This window comes from Lycorma delicatula, chromosome 1, assembly GCF_047948215.1.
Source record: "Lycorma delicatula isolate Av1 chromosome 1, ASM4794821v1, whole genome shotgun sequence".
NCBI classification, from domain to species: Eukaryota; Metazoa; Arthropoda; class Insecta; order Hemiptera; family Fulgoridae; genus Lycorma; species Lycorma delicatula.
In genome coordinates, this window is record NC_134455.1 from 365,171,846 (window position 1) to 365,188,477 (window position 16,632).

Sequence of the window (16,632 nt, forward strand, 5' to 3'; positions counted from 1 at the left end):
GACTATAAAAAACGACACTTTTTTTCTTATATTTCCCAAATTACTATCAATAATCGCACAACATATTTTCAAAAAAATTATAGGCAGTTTTCTTTCAATTAAAAAAGTTTTCTTTCTTGCAATAAAGTTAATTATTTTTCACATTCATTAATTTACTATTAATTCGAATTGGCCTCTTCGAATTTGTAATTTACTACAGAGAATATATCATTTATTTTTCCATTATTATGAGATAAATAAAAGTAGTATATATACATTTACACTATACAAAAGTGCATATAAATTTTTAAAATGTAAAACTGCAAAACTTTCCTGGAGCTGTCTCTTTTATATTCTATAGAATTTTAAAACATAAACAATAATGATTTTCACAGTTTGGTTGAGTGGATACAGGAAGCAGATTTGAGACACAACTGCAAAAAATATCATAGTTTTATGTGAAAAATTTGGATCTGACTTGATCCCTTTTATGAAATGATTTTAACTTTTTTCTTCAAAAACTAAACCATTATTTATAGGGTGTGTGTCTTATAGGAGTAAATATGGTACATATTGGAACAAGTTCCTTAGGGAAGCTTGCGATTCTCTAAAAAAAATACTTACTCGTCCCCACTTATAGAAGTATTCAAGTAGACAGTGAACAGTTCGATTGAACCATGAAACATTTATTGGTTTCAGTATAAAAAAATTAATAAGGCTATGTTTTATTCACAGGATACACGGCAAGGAAATAAAGTAACAAATAGCCAGTAGTCTTTGTAATGTTTTATCTCAACATTGCCAAACTAAAAAATCTGCTTATGTTTTAAAAAAGAGGGTTTCTGTTGATTAGAAAATAATTTCAAAAGATTATTTAAAAATCATACTCAAGATGATGTGTAACAATTCAAGAAAACTTTTATCAACACTCACATAATTGGCAAGAGAAAGCCTGTATAGTGCATCGCACCATAAGCTGTACATTTCAGCCTTTCTTCTACGAACTGTTATTCTCTTTTTATGTGCCTGTATGCGTTCTTCCCTAGTCATATCACGTGTGATCGGCTCAGGCATCTGCAAAGAAGAAGGTGGCTCAGGAACTTCCAATTTCGATGAACCTCCATTATTAAATACTTCAATCATTATATCCAAAACCTTAAAAGTAAATAAACAACAAAATAAAAAGCCATTTATATGAAATGAACAACAAAAATAAATTTAACAGGATGTAAACATTACCGTTACTTCTCTATAAAGAATAAAAATATTTTTACTATATTAGTTATTATGTTTTCTATATCAATTAAAATAGAAAACATAAGTGTTTCTATATCAATTGCATAATATTGTGTTTTTTGCATTTAAATTAATTACACAGTAAATAATAACTATTAAATAAAATACTACTTGGGTCCTGACTAAGAAAGTAAACTCTATCCCCTACATCCTATCATACCTGGAATGTTTCAGGGAATAATATACTACAAATGAAATGCCAACAGCCAAGATCATGTAAAAAATTGACACGTGTCAATCATTAAATTTTCTATATTTAAACATTTGAAATAACTTTAGTACTTGGTTGTAAAATTAGTAACCTCAGCATTCACTGTCACTTAAAATTTATCAAAAAAATAATTTTAGAGTAATCTTTGCTAATTCAGAAATCACCATGATAAATTCTGTCAAACAAATTTTACAAAACAGAATAAATTAGAACATTTATATGTTTATTATGGTTGTAATTCAAGTTCAAAAAAATATTATTTACCCTAAAAGAAATATGACAATGCAAAGATAAGTTAAATTGACTAAACAAAAAATAATGGTCAACCTTAATTGAAAATGCATTCCTTCTTTAAAACAAAATCAACAGATATTCATGATAAAAAATTGTGGCTTCCTCATAAAGTTTAAAAAAATCTTTATGACAAGAATGAACAACTTTGAAGGAGCACAATACTGACTCCAACAAAAGGAATAAATAATAAATCCTCTGTTTAATGGTTTAATGCATAAAATTTTTAAAAATTGTTATAATTAAAATACTGGTACAATACCTAACACTATCACTTGAACTTTTTTCATTATTTTTTTTAGACACTGCTTACTTCTGTAATAATAATTTCTCCCTTTCAGAATCATGAGATTTATCAGTGTGGGAATTTGTAAGTTTCTGATATGCAGGTAGCCAGACAACAAGTGCTCTGTAATTACAATATATAATTGGTTTGTTACCTAGAGAGAAGGAATGATTCCTGAAAGAATGCAGCAACCACTTCAGTAATTGTTATGTATACAAACTGAATAATGGAAAGAAACTTAAATTACATACTATAGGTTTAGAATACTGTATGGCTAAAACTGGAGAAAGTTTCTAATGATATTTATAATAAAAGCAGTACTTAAGTCTTGGAAAACCACGACTTAATTTTAAGAGACCTAATAGTCTTACTGCTTTCATATTAAAATCTAGGATAAACAGAGAGGCATATCAGACACAACCCTGATAAAATACACACTTATCAAATATGAAATTCACTGTAGTAGAGCAAATGGAAAACACTTTAATACAGCATGCTGAACTTTCTTATGCAAAAATTCCCAGCATGGAGAATTTTTTTAGTTTTTATGAAAATCAATGTGACAAGTATTGAATTTTCTGAACTCTCCTTACTTACCTTTCTAATCTTAAAAGATTGCTCAATCTAATAGTAATAATTAAATTACCAAAAAACAGGATATTTTGAACTAAATATGATCATTTTTTTTTTTACTTTTTAAAAGAATGAATATAGTCGTCAAATAAAATAATTACCTAAGTCACTGTAATTAATATTGTTTTATTTATTAGTAATCATTAACAATTTTTTTTTTTTTTTTTAATGAAAAATATTAAAGAGCTGAACACAAAAGTTTAAAGATAGATTATCTTTATTTTAAAATGTGATCTTCATTTTTTGTCATAAATTTAATAAAACGTAACCACATTAACGTTGGCTTAAAGAGAAATTAAAAAAAAACAGTGACAACCATTCGGAAATGTTTACAATCCTTAATAATAAGAACTTTCAAACCCTGTACGTGCTGACATATTTTTGGAAAATACAACAGCCAATAGTACAACTTTAGCAAACTAATTTTAAGGATAATAGATATACTACTTTTTAGCTTTTTTGAAAAAAATTTTTTTTGTCTTCAGTCATTTGACTGGTTTGATGCAGCTCTCCAAGATTCCCTATCTAGTCCTAGTCGTTTCATTTCAGTATACCCTCTACATCCTACATCCCTAACAATTTGTTTTACATATTCCAAACGTGGCCTGCCTACACTATTTTTCCCTTCTACCTGTCCTTCCAATATTAAAGCGACTATTCCAGGATGCCTTAGTATGTGGCCTATAAGTCTGTCTCTTCTTTTAACTAAATTTTTCCAAATGCTTCTTTCTTCATCTATTTGCCGCAATACCTCTTCATTTGTCACTTTATCCACCCATCTGATTTTTAACATTCTCCTATAGCACCACATTTCAAAAGCTTCTAATCTTTTCTTCTCAGATACTCCGATCGTCCAAGTTTCACTTCCAAATAAAGCGACACTCCAAACATACACTTTCAAAAATCTTTTCCTGACATTTAAATTAATTTTTGATGTAAACAAATTATATTTCTTACTGAAGGCTCGTTTAGCTTGTGCTATTCGGCATTTTATATCGCTCCTGCTTCGTCCATCTTTAGTAATTCTACTTCCCAAATAACAAAATTCTTCTACCTCCATAATCTTTTCTCCTCCTATTTTCACATTCAGTGGTCCATCTTTGTTATTTCTACTACATTTCATTACTTTTGTTTTGTTCTTGTTTATTTTCATGCGATAGTTCTTGCGTAGGACTTCATCTATGCCGTTCATTGTTTCTTCTATTTTGTTTAATCTATTTTGAAAAAATAGATTTAATAAAATCTCAGTTGCGCCAATAGTGATTGAGATATCATATTAGTTATATTCATGCATGCAAATGGACACACACACAAAGAGAGAGGAGGGGGGAAGCTTATGTAGTGATCTCAATTTAGAGGCATAATGATACTCTTGATAAAATTCAGTGTGAGCTATTGTTGTGGAAACCAGGTGATGAACTTGAGTTTAAGAGTTTAAACTTGAACTCTTAAGAGTTTAAGAGTAAATTAAAGCTGTTATTATTATATTAACTATGAAGTGAGGGTTATCCATGAGGACCATTTTCTCAAGGAAACATATAAAAGTCCTTTCACGGAAGTAAAATATCTATATTCTAACATCTCAATCATACAATGACTTAGAACAGGCATGCTGATTCTAATCAAAAATGGCTTTTAGAGCCTGTAGGAAATTTTTTGGTTGGATTGAAGATTGAAAACTAGAATAACGTATTGCTCTTATCATACACACTGGTTAAGGTACCTTCTGAAATTAATGAAGCAATAAGTTTTTCTCCAATAGCAACAGAGAAGGAAATGTTCAACCTGCTACATCTTGTTTATGAAATTAACATAAAAACAAATTTTAGTACCTCAAACTGATGTGTTTAAAAAAAATTAAATAATCATGTAGGGTTATCGATATAGAGAATACAAAGCAGTTTCCAAAAACAAAAATGGCAATTATAGATCTGAAGATACACGAAGAGAAAACAATTTTAATTTCTTTTTCAACATGACAATTCTTAACTTGAAAGGACCGAGAAATATCCCACGTACCTTTTTCTCTTTTATCTATACTTTCTAATTACAATCTTAAACATGCTATTATATATGATCACGCACAAGAGAGCTACTAAAAGAATCCCATGAATGGAAGTATCTATCATCTGTCAGGTAATCAATTAGTTTTGAAGGGTCTAGAAGAATAATCATATGCCCAGACTGTTTTGGAACTCATTTACAGTCTGGCCATAAATGAACTGGATAACATAGTTCACCTGATGTATAGCCTGGCTAACAAAAACCATAAGACCTGGATTTAAAACATTACAACTTAATAAGAAACAGAAAAAAAAATATTATGTACCAAATGAAAGGCTGTTCTGTTTTACATTATTTTTCTCAAGAAGTCATTTAAACAACAAGAGACTTATGGTTTACACTTGCAGAATACCATTTGAAAACACAGTTATTCACTGTTTATGTATGTAATTTCCAAACTGATAAAGGAATTTTGTAAAATTCATTGTTAATGTATTTGAAATTATGAACTTTTATCCTTGCCCTCAACAAATTTCATAGTTGTTTTCAGTGATACAAGCGTTAAAAACAAATTTTTTCTCTCATGATCAGAATCAATACAGCAAGATCATTTTTTTAAAGTAATAAATTCAACAAAAATGGGCATAAAGATTTTTTTCTTCATCAGCAGCAATTTTATCAGAACAATTTTTTATATGTGGTAAACGATTTTACACAAAAATTCAAAATTACAGCTTTCTATTAAATTAGTATCATATTTATCAAGAATTGTCGTAACATATTAATCAAAATATCATTTTAACAAGAAACTCACAAAAACAATTAGAAAGTTCATTTGAATTCAGACGACAATTATTTCTATGCAAAATTAAATCATAAATCAAATACACTCTATTACTGTGTAAACTGCAAACCTAAGCCAATAATTGTATTGCTTGACACTTAGCACAAAAACTTAAATTTCAGTTTATGTATAGATGAATTTACTTGATTGATTGTACATATACCCAACTCTTATATTTCCACGATTATAAACGATCTTAATTACAAAAAACAAACATATCATCCTTTCAGCAGATGCATATCTGCTGTTGGATAATAAGAGTGTACATGATGTTTCTGATTTTAGACATAAGGAAAATTTTTATCTTGATTAATTATATTGAAAAGGCTCTGTCTTATCAAAATACCTTCTGAACTTTATCAATAAAATAGCTATCTCATCAATAGAATAGAAACACAATCACTTGTTTCTTTCTGAACTGCATGTAATTTTTAGGAACAATGTATCAACAAATGTGATGCATTTTCAGCTAATAAATGAAGAGCTGTAACTTCCCACTGCTACTACAATAAAACTTCTCAGACTCTTTTCCTCAACATATTTTTTTCTATTAGTTAAAACTGTTATATTTTCATCATTGGTCATGGTACATGACTAGACACTGCTAACATCAGATTGATAGAAATACACACGTCACCATTATCTTGTGAATACAGTTTCACCAAATGTTTTTTTCAAGTAACATTAATATCTCTTGACAATTATTTTTAGAATATAACATATTTACTCAATACCATCACACATTTATCAAAATTAATATTTTATGCTGGTGGAGAGTTAAAATCTTTTAAATATAATGTACTAATACAATTATTAAAAACAATGACCTGAATAGCTACTTCTTCCAAATTAGACAAAGAATATTGCATAATTTACTAATAATAATTGTAAATATTTATTTTATTTTAATATGAAATACTTAAAAGTCTGGCAATACATATGTAAGGAAAACTCCTGAAATGAGGCATATCTACATGAGATTCAGTCGTTCTGAGTAGTACAAATGCATGAATTTGTTTTTCTTTTAAAAGAATGAATACACGCAACACACACACAAAGCGGGAAAGAGATATAAAGTGTCCAGCACATATTTCCAAAAAGACAAATTAATTATTTGAAAAAAGTATTACCTTACTGTTAACCTTCCATGGAACACATCCTAACTGGTTGAGTGAATCAAATAAAGGATACAATTGAGGAAGAGGCACTTTTTCAATTCTTTCTCGTTGCTGAAATGCTTGACTAGGTAATCTGTTGAAATAAACACAATAAAATATTACCTACACTAATTAATGTAAAAATACAAATCACCAAAGAAATACCCTACTAGACACAATGCAACCCCTGTTATATGAGCAGTTTTTAAAATAAGATCTGTTTTAAAACAAAACTGAAAAATATACACTAACTTAATTATTTATATATAAAGACTACATTTATTTGGTACTTTTCTTCACAGTGCCTTTAACTACAACATATTTTTCACAGCATTTCACTAGTTTCTTCATTCCCCCTACAACAAATTTCACCACCGGCGACTTAAACCATCCAATTAATCTATTTGCCACGCCATTTTTCAATTTGTCATCATTGAAGGTGAAGAAAAAGAAAATAATCACCTGAAAAAATGTAAGTAGGGGTAAAAGAGTGGACGATTGAAAATTTTCCAACAAAATGTTTCCAGTTGCCCCATAGTCTGATTTTCCAGGTGTGGCAGACTGTCATGCAAAAATAAAATCCTGCTGGATATCATCCTATATCATTTGTTTTGTATAACTCTTCTAAGATTTATTTTAACGTTTCACAATACCTATCGGCATTCACAGTAGTTTAGCAATTCCTTAATTCAACCGCAAGACACCCTCCTTGTCCCAAAAAAAAAACAGTAGCCATAAGCTTTCCTTATCAAATGTTCTTGTTTGAACTTCTTTAGTAGAGATGATGAAAGTTGCCATCTCACTGACCGCCGCTTTGTCTCAATGTTCAAATAAGAAATCCAGGTTTCATCTCTGATAACAATGCGATTACATAATTCATTACCTTTATTTTTGTAATTCTACAAAAATTCATGTGTTGCAGCAAGACTTTTTTCTTGTGTGTCAGTTAATATCTACAACACCCATCCCTGGCACATGGCATTTTATAGCCCAATTTTTCATAAAAACTATACCAATTACTTTCCTATTACATTAGAACAATACAAATGTTTAACTCAATTTAGATTAACTCATCATAAATTTTATAAACGATTAATTGAATATAGATATTTAACTGGCCTTAGAAAATCTGTTTTTACAATAAGGTAACCACCACTATCAGGTGAAGTCCAAGGAAGTGGAGGGCAAGCCATTGGAACAAAATTCACATCAAACATCAATTCTTCCGGCTCTGTGGCACGAAACAGTCTGAAAAATAAAAATGGCAAATACTGCATAAAATCTGTTAATCTAATACAAGTATACAATTGTAATTAATAATTAATAGTCTTAACAATCACTAACAGATAAATACATTAAAAAAAAATAGCTTAAGATTAAAAAAAATTGCCACACCAATATAATTTTTTTAATGTCGAGATGATTATTTCTGTCAGTCACCACCTACTACCTATCTGTGCACTATCTGTGTACATTCTGCATCTTCAGATGCAGAATGTACACGTATACAGGTCACCCTGTATACGTGTACATTCTGCATCTGAAGAAAAATTTATGTATTTTTTCTAATATTTTAATTAAGGATAAATATTAAAGCTTAATTTACATATTTCTCATTATAGAACTACCTAATTCATTTATATTACCTTTATTCAGTCCTGATGACTTCCTTGATTACATAAATGTGTTTGTAATCCATTTGACATATTAGAGAAAGGTGAAAAAAGACAAGGGGAAAGGGAAAAAGAAAACAGGGAAAGATAAATGGGGAAAATGCTAGAAAGGAAAGGGGAAAAGGTTAAATTTTATGAAGTTCCGTAATGTTCGTTTTGTTAATGTTTTATCAAACTTTCAATTGTGTTCATTTAATCTATATATATACTCAAATCTAGCAATAGTGAAACATTGCCGAGTCTGCTAGTAACAGTTATAAAAGTAATCCTCAATATATAATTAACAGTAAAATATGATAATTTTATAACCATAATAAATTACTTTGACAAAACAGGATGAGGTTTAATTTCTTCAACACTTCTACTATTTTGGTGGCGAAAAATTGTATAAAATGCTGGTAACAATTGTCTGAAATTAAAAAAAAATCAAAATTAATTAAAAGAAAATACACAAGTTGAATTTTTGTAGAACTAAGTGTAGGTTGTACAAATACAGCATATACTGCCTGCTATAATTACTTACATATATTTTTTATAAACATGGTAAATAAAGCCTGATAAGAAACTCATCCTTTTTTATTATTTCATCATAAACAATTTTTTCCTTTATAAAGCCAGTTTTCCTTTTCTTCAAGTTTGGTTGAGATTACATACATTTGTAATTAAAAAAAAAAAATTGCTTGTTTAAGTACAAAACGGATAAAGTACACTTAACACAACATTGATAACTAAGTATGAGGTCATTTTTATCATTAAATGTGGTATTCTTTTATATACTTTCTTTTACTCAATTTTCTTGTCTGTCTGTTGGTGGCAGGCTGATCAAAACTTCTCCATTGATTTTTAACCTAATTCCTGATAAGTAAGCAAGCTCAAAAACTCATTATGTATGACAATGCTTTGTAGTACAAAGTTTTTCACCAATAAGCTGTTTCCAATATAAAATTAGGAGTTTCAAGGATGTACGATTTCAAACATAGTCAAAGTTGGCTGAAAGAGAGAGTGAGAGAGATGTGTTTTAACATGCTTTGCGTGCTATGTTGATTTGATTGATCCTTGATAAGAGTTCATTCAAGTTGTCTCCATATCAACAGAAAAGTTCCATGATAATTCTTCTTGGTGTCACTAATATTTATTGGCATCATGCTAAGTAATAAATAAAATTCTGAGAAACGTATTCAGTCTTGTATCTGATGAACATACTGGGCAATGGAGGAAGCACCACAACTTGAGCTGCATATGGTTTATTCAAGTTCAAATATAATTAGAATGATTAAAAGTCATAGATTGTGCAGGGCAGGATGTATCATGTGAATAGAAAATGAAAGATTAGCTTCCTGGGTTTTCATTACAAGATCCAATAGAATGAGACCTTTGGGTAGACTCGCATGACGTTGGGGAGATAATATTACGTTTGATTTGTAAGAAGTCTAGCGTAGTGACTGCGGGTTGGTTCAGGATAGAAAGAATTGGCAGAGCTCTGTTAATCCAGCTATGGATTTTTGAATTCCTGAGGTCAACCAGATATATGTAAAGCACTACTTGCAAGATTAGAAATTGAAGATTGCAATGAACAGTTTTTCAAATGATGATGATAAACATAACAATTACATCAAACCGCAACTAAGAGTTTAAGTGATGTAAGAATTTATTCACAGAAATGTTCTTTGAATTGATTTTACAATGTGCATATTCTCCCAGTCTTGATATCTGTTCATTTATTTTTTTTTTTTTTTTTTTTTTTTTTGTCTTCAGTCACTTGACTGGTTTGATGCAGCCCTCCAAGATTCCCTATCTAGTGCTAGTCGTTTCATTTCAGTATACCCTCTACATCCTACATCCCTAACAATTTGTTTTACATATTCCAAACGTGGCCTGCCTACACAATTTTTCCCTTCTACCTGTCCTTCCAAAATTAAAGCGACTATTCCAGGATGCCTTAGTATGTGGCCTATAAGTCTGTCTCTTCTTTTAACTATATTTTTCCAAATGCTTCTTTCTTCATCTATTTGCCGCAATACCTCCTCATTTGTCACTTTATCCACCCACCTGATTTTTAACATTCTCCTATAGCACCACATTTCAAAAGCTTCTAACCTTTTCTTCTCAGATACTCCGATTGTCCAAGTTTCACTTCCATATAAAGCGACACTCCAAACATACACTTTCAAAAATCTTTTCCTGACATTTAAATTAATTTTTGATGTAAACAACTTATATTTCTTACTGAAGGCTCGTTTAGCTTGTGCTATTCGGCATTTTATATCGCTCCTGCTTCGTCCATCTTTAGTAATTCTACTTCCCAAATAACAAAATTCTTCTACCTCCATAATCTTTTCTCCTCCTATTTTCACATTCAGTGGTCCATCTTTGTTATTTCTACTACATTTCATTACTTTTGTTTTGTTCTTGTTTATTTTCATGCGATAGTTCTTGCGTAGGACTTCATCTATGCCGTTCATTGTTTCTTCTAAATCCTTTTTATTCTCGGCTAGAATTACTATATCATCAGCAAATCGTAGCATCTTTATCTTTTCACCTTGTACTGTTACTCCGAATCTAAATTGTTCTTTAACATCATTAACTGCTAGTTCCATGTAAAGATTAAAAAGTAACGGAGATAGAGAACATCCTTGTCGGACTCCCTTTCTTATTATGGCTTCTTTCTTATGTTCTTCAATTGCTACTGTTGCTGTTTGGTTCCTGTACATGTTAGCAATTGTTCTTCTATCTCTGTATTTGAACCCTAATTTTTTTAAAATGCTGAACATTTTATTCCAGTCTACGTTATCGAATGCCTTTTCTAGGTCTATAAACGCCAAGTATGTTGGTTTGTTTTTCTGTAATCTTCCTTCTACTATTAATCTGAGGCCTAAAATTGCTTCCCGTGTCCCTATACTTTTCCTGAAACCAAATTGGTCTTCTCCTAACACTTCCTCCACTCTCCTCTCAATTCTTCTGTATAGAATTCTAGTTAAGATTTTTGATGCATGACTAGTTAAACTAATTGTTCTGTATTCTTCACATTTATCTGCCCCTGATTTCTTTGGTATCATTACTATAACACTTTTTTTGAAGTCTGACGGAAATTCCCCTTTTTCATAAATATTACACACCAGTTTGTATAATCTATCAATCGCCTCCTCCCCTGCACTGCGCAGTAATTCTACAGGTATTCCGTCTATTCCAGGAGCCTTCCTGCCATTTAAATCTTTTAATGCTCTCTTAAATTCAGATCTCAGTATTGTTTCTCCCATTTCATCCTCCTCAACTTCCTCTTCTTCCTCTATAAAACCATTTTCTAATTCATTTCCTCCGTATAACTCTTCAATATATTCCACCCATCTATCGACTTTACCTTTCGTATTATATATAGGTGTACCATCTTTGTTTAACACATTATTAGATTTTAATTTATGTACCCCAAAATTTTCCTTAACTTTCCTGTATGCTCCGTCTATTTTACCAATGTTCATTTCTCTTTCCACTTCTGAACACTTTTCTTTAATCCACTCTTCTTTCGCCAGTTTGCACTTCCTGTTTATAGCATTTCTTAATTGCCGATAGTTCCTTTTACTTTCTTCATCACTAGCATTCTTATATTTTCTACGTTCATCCATCAGCTGCAATATATCGTCTGAAACCCAAGGTTTTCTACCAGTTCTCTTTATTCCGCCTAAGTTCGCTTCTGCTGATTTAAGAATTTCTTTTTACTACATTTATTTATACTATAACTATTTATCTTTATTTATTTTTCTTATTATTAAAATATTTTAATATCTGATTTCATACTATGTCTCATCACATACATTTTATAGATATACTGAAAATCAGTAGAGGCCAATGAAACATCAAACCTGCTGATTCCAGGTAAATGTTTCTTGCTTAATCTGTTGCATGCTCAGATTAACAGTTGATGTAAAAAAATCTATTAAAGTAACGCTGTGTACTGGTAATTAAACGTTATAATGTGGCTTTTAAAATATCTCCAACAACACAAAGGAAAAAAGCAGTGAAAAAAATACAATAGTATACAACGGAATGAGCCTATAATGATTTTTTTCTACAGCTGATTAAATATTGAAATTATTGATTTAAATTGCATACATTTGCTACAAAATTCCATTTTTATATCCCAATCACAAGCTTTTCAAGCTTATGTGGCAATACCAAGCAAAAGAAAAAAAATCAATAATAGAATAATTGTTTACAGAATATTTTTTTTAATTTTTCAAAAAATATATTAAACAATACATTTCTGTTGAAATAGGTAATTAGTCATAAGTTCTGCCTTTTTTTAATATAGATTGGTGTTAAAAGACATTTCTTCTTCAGAGTCCGACATAATTCATAATTAACCAAACGATAAACAGTGTAATGTAGAAACATAGTTATTGGTGTACTTTTAAATTAACCTATACTTGCTAAATACTAAATCAGATTAAAATCAAGAAAAAAACAGCTGATACATTAAACAAAATCTGGTTCTGATTTTTCAATGGTTGAAAAGAGTAGGCTTTTGACTGGTTAAACATATTATCATATAATGAAAATCTGTTAATGACACTCATTATGATACAGGTTCCAGCCATGTAATTCAAATGTTATAATACAGTTGAAGAAAAACAATATTATGATACCTCAAGTAAATATTTAATTTAAAAAATTATTTTTTTTTAATTAACTAAAAATGAATTTTTTAAATTAAACTAAGTAGCTTAATAAAATCAAATCATCCCAGTTAACGTTAGAATCAAATGTACTAATTTCTTCACAACTGTTATACATTACAAAATAAATATTTTGAAAACAATAACATTGTTCCAATATAACAAAATTTATTAAAAAAATTTTTTTATATGTTTGTTCATTTAAATTAATACTAATTGGTAAGATACCCCACCACTAAATACATTAATAATTCTACTTATTACATTTATGTTTTACTTACTGGGAATTACTACTTTTTAGTCTAAGTACATTAACATCTATTTTAATATCACGTAGTATAATATTATATAGGAATTTTCCTATCTCAACTAAGACAATTGTTGGCCAAACCTTTTCTTCTGAATTCTGGAAAAAAAGATAAATTAATTAAAATTAAACTAAGCCAATGATTCTATGAATGTATAAAATAATACAATTTAGTAATTTTAGCTCATAAAAATCTAATAATATAACTGGTGTTGGCTCATCTTTTTCAAAGTATAATTCTTATGATTCCACACACTTGGCCCAGCTTCTTTTTCATTATTCAAAATATTTCTGTAAGTCTTGGTTTGAAAAAAATGTTCAACTACCATTGTATTTTACTGGTTTTTAAATCGTAACTTTAAGTAACATTTCCAACTTAAAATGACAGAAATCACAAGGAGTCATAATTTGGAAGAAAGATATTGGCAAATCTGAAAATCAATGTCAAGTCAAAAGGTTGTGCAGCCAAAGAATAATAGCATCAAGTGATGAAGTTTCCAGTTGCATGATTTCCACATGTTTGGAAAACTTTGATTCCGATTTTTACCAATCTTTTCTTTGCCCTAGTACAGTTTGAAGACTTCCATTGCAATGATTGAGCCTTAGTTTATTTTAATTTTAAGCTATTACTTATTCCAAAGAAAATCTATAAATTGGTGGAAGATAGTCTTTTCCACATATTTTGAGCAGTGTTATGAATGGTAATATAGTTAGTATACAGATTGAACAGGCCCAATAAAAGTTGTCAATTGCCACATTTATTTCCAAATTTAGAAAACAGATAGTGGATCACACAGGGAGCTCAACTGCAGTGAACATAGTCCTTTTAAGTCACTACATTTAAACTGGCTATAGAATGCCGCTTCTTAAGACAAAAAAAACTATCAACCAAAACAAACACTGCTAGGAAATGTGAGCTTTGCTTTGAGAATGAGAAGGAAATGCAAGAAAGCTGTATTATTATAATATTGAAAATCTTGCAACACTATATTTTATATATATACAAAACTTCCATATTATATTAGTCTTCCACATCAACATTTTTCTCTGTAAAACCATTATTAGCTAGTAGAATAACTGGCATTTTATTGATAATCCACAATGAAAAATAATACAGTGTGATTTGAATGGGAAAAATGAAAAAAAATTCTTAAAACTTTTTATAAAACAAAAATACTATAAATATTATTGTGTAATGCACAAACACAACTTCAATAAGATAAAATATCTTATGAAAAACTAAGTATAAAACTTAGCTTTTTGTAAGTAAGGAAAAAACATAAAAATCAACCAGGATGCATCATGTACAAGCTAGAAAAAAATACCCATTGCATTAAGATAATCAGAATACTGTCAAAATAATTCAACAAGATATAGACAAAAATTTTTTATATGCACTTCAAGCATGCATATACCATCAATTAAAACTGTACATGGTGAATCTTTGCAACGATCATCAGCAATTTCTCAGACAGCTGGCCAAATTCTTATATAAATAATTTTTTCAATACATTTAATATTTTTGATTATTAACAATTGACCTAAAATACATCAGTTTTTATTAAATTCAGCCATTTTGAGACAGCTTCACCATATTTTTATTTAAGTAATCAGCACAGCATCATCATTCATCAGATGCTTGCTGAATTATGCATAAGGTTTCAGCTTAAATGATAAATATTCTGGCAAAATATGATGCAGCAACATTATTCAACACATTTTATTATTACACAGAACATAGCCAAAAAAAAAAGTGGTATACTTTCTGAACAGACTTCACACAGCGAAGATGGAAAGACATCATGACTATGTGTGACGATCATTAAAAAGTGATATTCCAAGATTGCCACTTTCTTTTTCTGTTTAGCCCAGAACAAACATAAGGCATTACTTGAATGAGAATGATATGTATGAATGTAAATGAAGTGTAGTCTCATACAGTCTCACATCGACCATTCCTGAGATTTATAGTTAATTGAAACCCAACTAGCAAAGAACACTGGTATCTGTGATCTAGGATATCCGGTATCCATTGTAACCTTTTTTATTTTTCTGTTTAGCCTCCAGAATAACGTATTACTTCAGAGGATGAATGAGGATGGTATGTGTGAATGTAAATGAAAGGTAGTCTAGTACAGTCTCAGGTCAACCTTTCCTGAGATGTGTATTTAATTGAAATCCAACCACCAAAGATACACTGGCGTATCAGTGGATACACTGGGATCGTGGATACCAGTGTATCCACGATCTAATATTCAAATCCGTATAAAAGTAACTTTACTAGGATTTGAACCATAGAATTCTTGACTTCAAAATCAGGTGATTTTCGATGACAAGTTTTGCCACTGAACCAACCCAGTGGGTTTCAAAGGTTGCCACTGTACAAGAAAACGTAAATTGTCCATAAATCATCAAAATATACCTTAGAAAATCTTAAAAAACTGTGCATCAGAATAAAAACAGGCAGATAGGTTTGTTGATTCGTTCACTATCACAAGCACATTCTCTCCTTTACAAGGTGACCTCATACTACAGTATGAGGTGACACCTCACACTGTACCCCACCTTACCTTTTCATATGTCTATCCCTTTTATAAAATGCATAAAGAAAATTTAAATCATTTTTTTAATGTAAAGAATACATATATCCTTGTGTACAAATTTTCATATATGTATGCGTGACCATACACATACAAAGTACAGCTCAGTGAGTGGAGAAATCTGGTCTATTAAGTGAACTAGACAAGTACGATCTTACAACAGTGACGCAACCACTTTTAACAAGAAACCAACTTTCTTCATGTATTACTGAAAGTTTTATAACTGATAATTTATCAGATATGTTTGTATAACAGGTCTGCCATATTATTTTATTATATTTACAAGTATTTTTTATGTTTAGATTAAAATATTGTTATATCAATTTAATAATTATATAATAAATAAATTACTAACTGAAAAATGTAAATTAATTGTATTAAAGCACATAAAAGTATTCTCAATGCAGAATTTTTATACCGGTGTCAACAGGACACTGAAAAATAATATTTTAAAGAAAATATTATAATATAATATTTTTTAAAGAAAATATAATTGAAATTAAATCAGCTACGGAAAAGTCAGTAAAATAAATTTTTAGTTAGCCTAAATCCATGAATTGTCAAAAAATCCATCAACAAATTTCAACTCCCATTCATCTTCTGAAGAGCTTTTGACTGTCAGAATTATTCCGACTGGCTTCCAATTACAAATGAATTGCTGAGATCATCACCAACAAACTC

The 16,632-nt window shown here is 29.8% G+C and overlaps 1 protein-coding gene across 1 annotated transcript in view; it reads right to left on the reverse strand.

Moving 5' to 3' along the window:
• PolrMT (mitochondrial RNA polymerase) overlaps window positions 1-16,632 on the reverse strand; it is a 106,150-nt gene that overhangs the window by 42,695 nt on the left and 46,823 nt on the right. The window contains exons 12-16 of the mRNA XM_075353653.1: window positions 13,326-13,450; window positions 8,697-8,783; window positions 7,821-7,949; window positions 6,675-6,795; window positions 913-1,134 (exon numbers count right to left, since the gene is read on the reverse strand). Coding sequence (XP_075209768.1) covers window positions 913-1,134; window positions 6,675-6,795; window positions 7,821-7,949; window positions 8,697-8,783; window positions 13,326-13,450 — 684 coding nt within the window. The remainder of the gene's footprint in view (window positions 1-912; window positions 1,135-6,674; window positions 6,796-7,820; window positions 7,950-8,696; window positions 8,784-13,325; window positions 13,451-16,632) is intronic.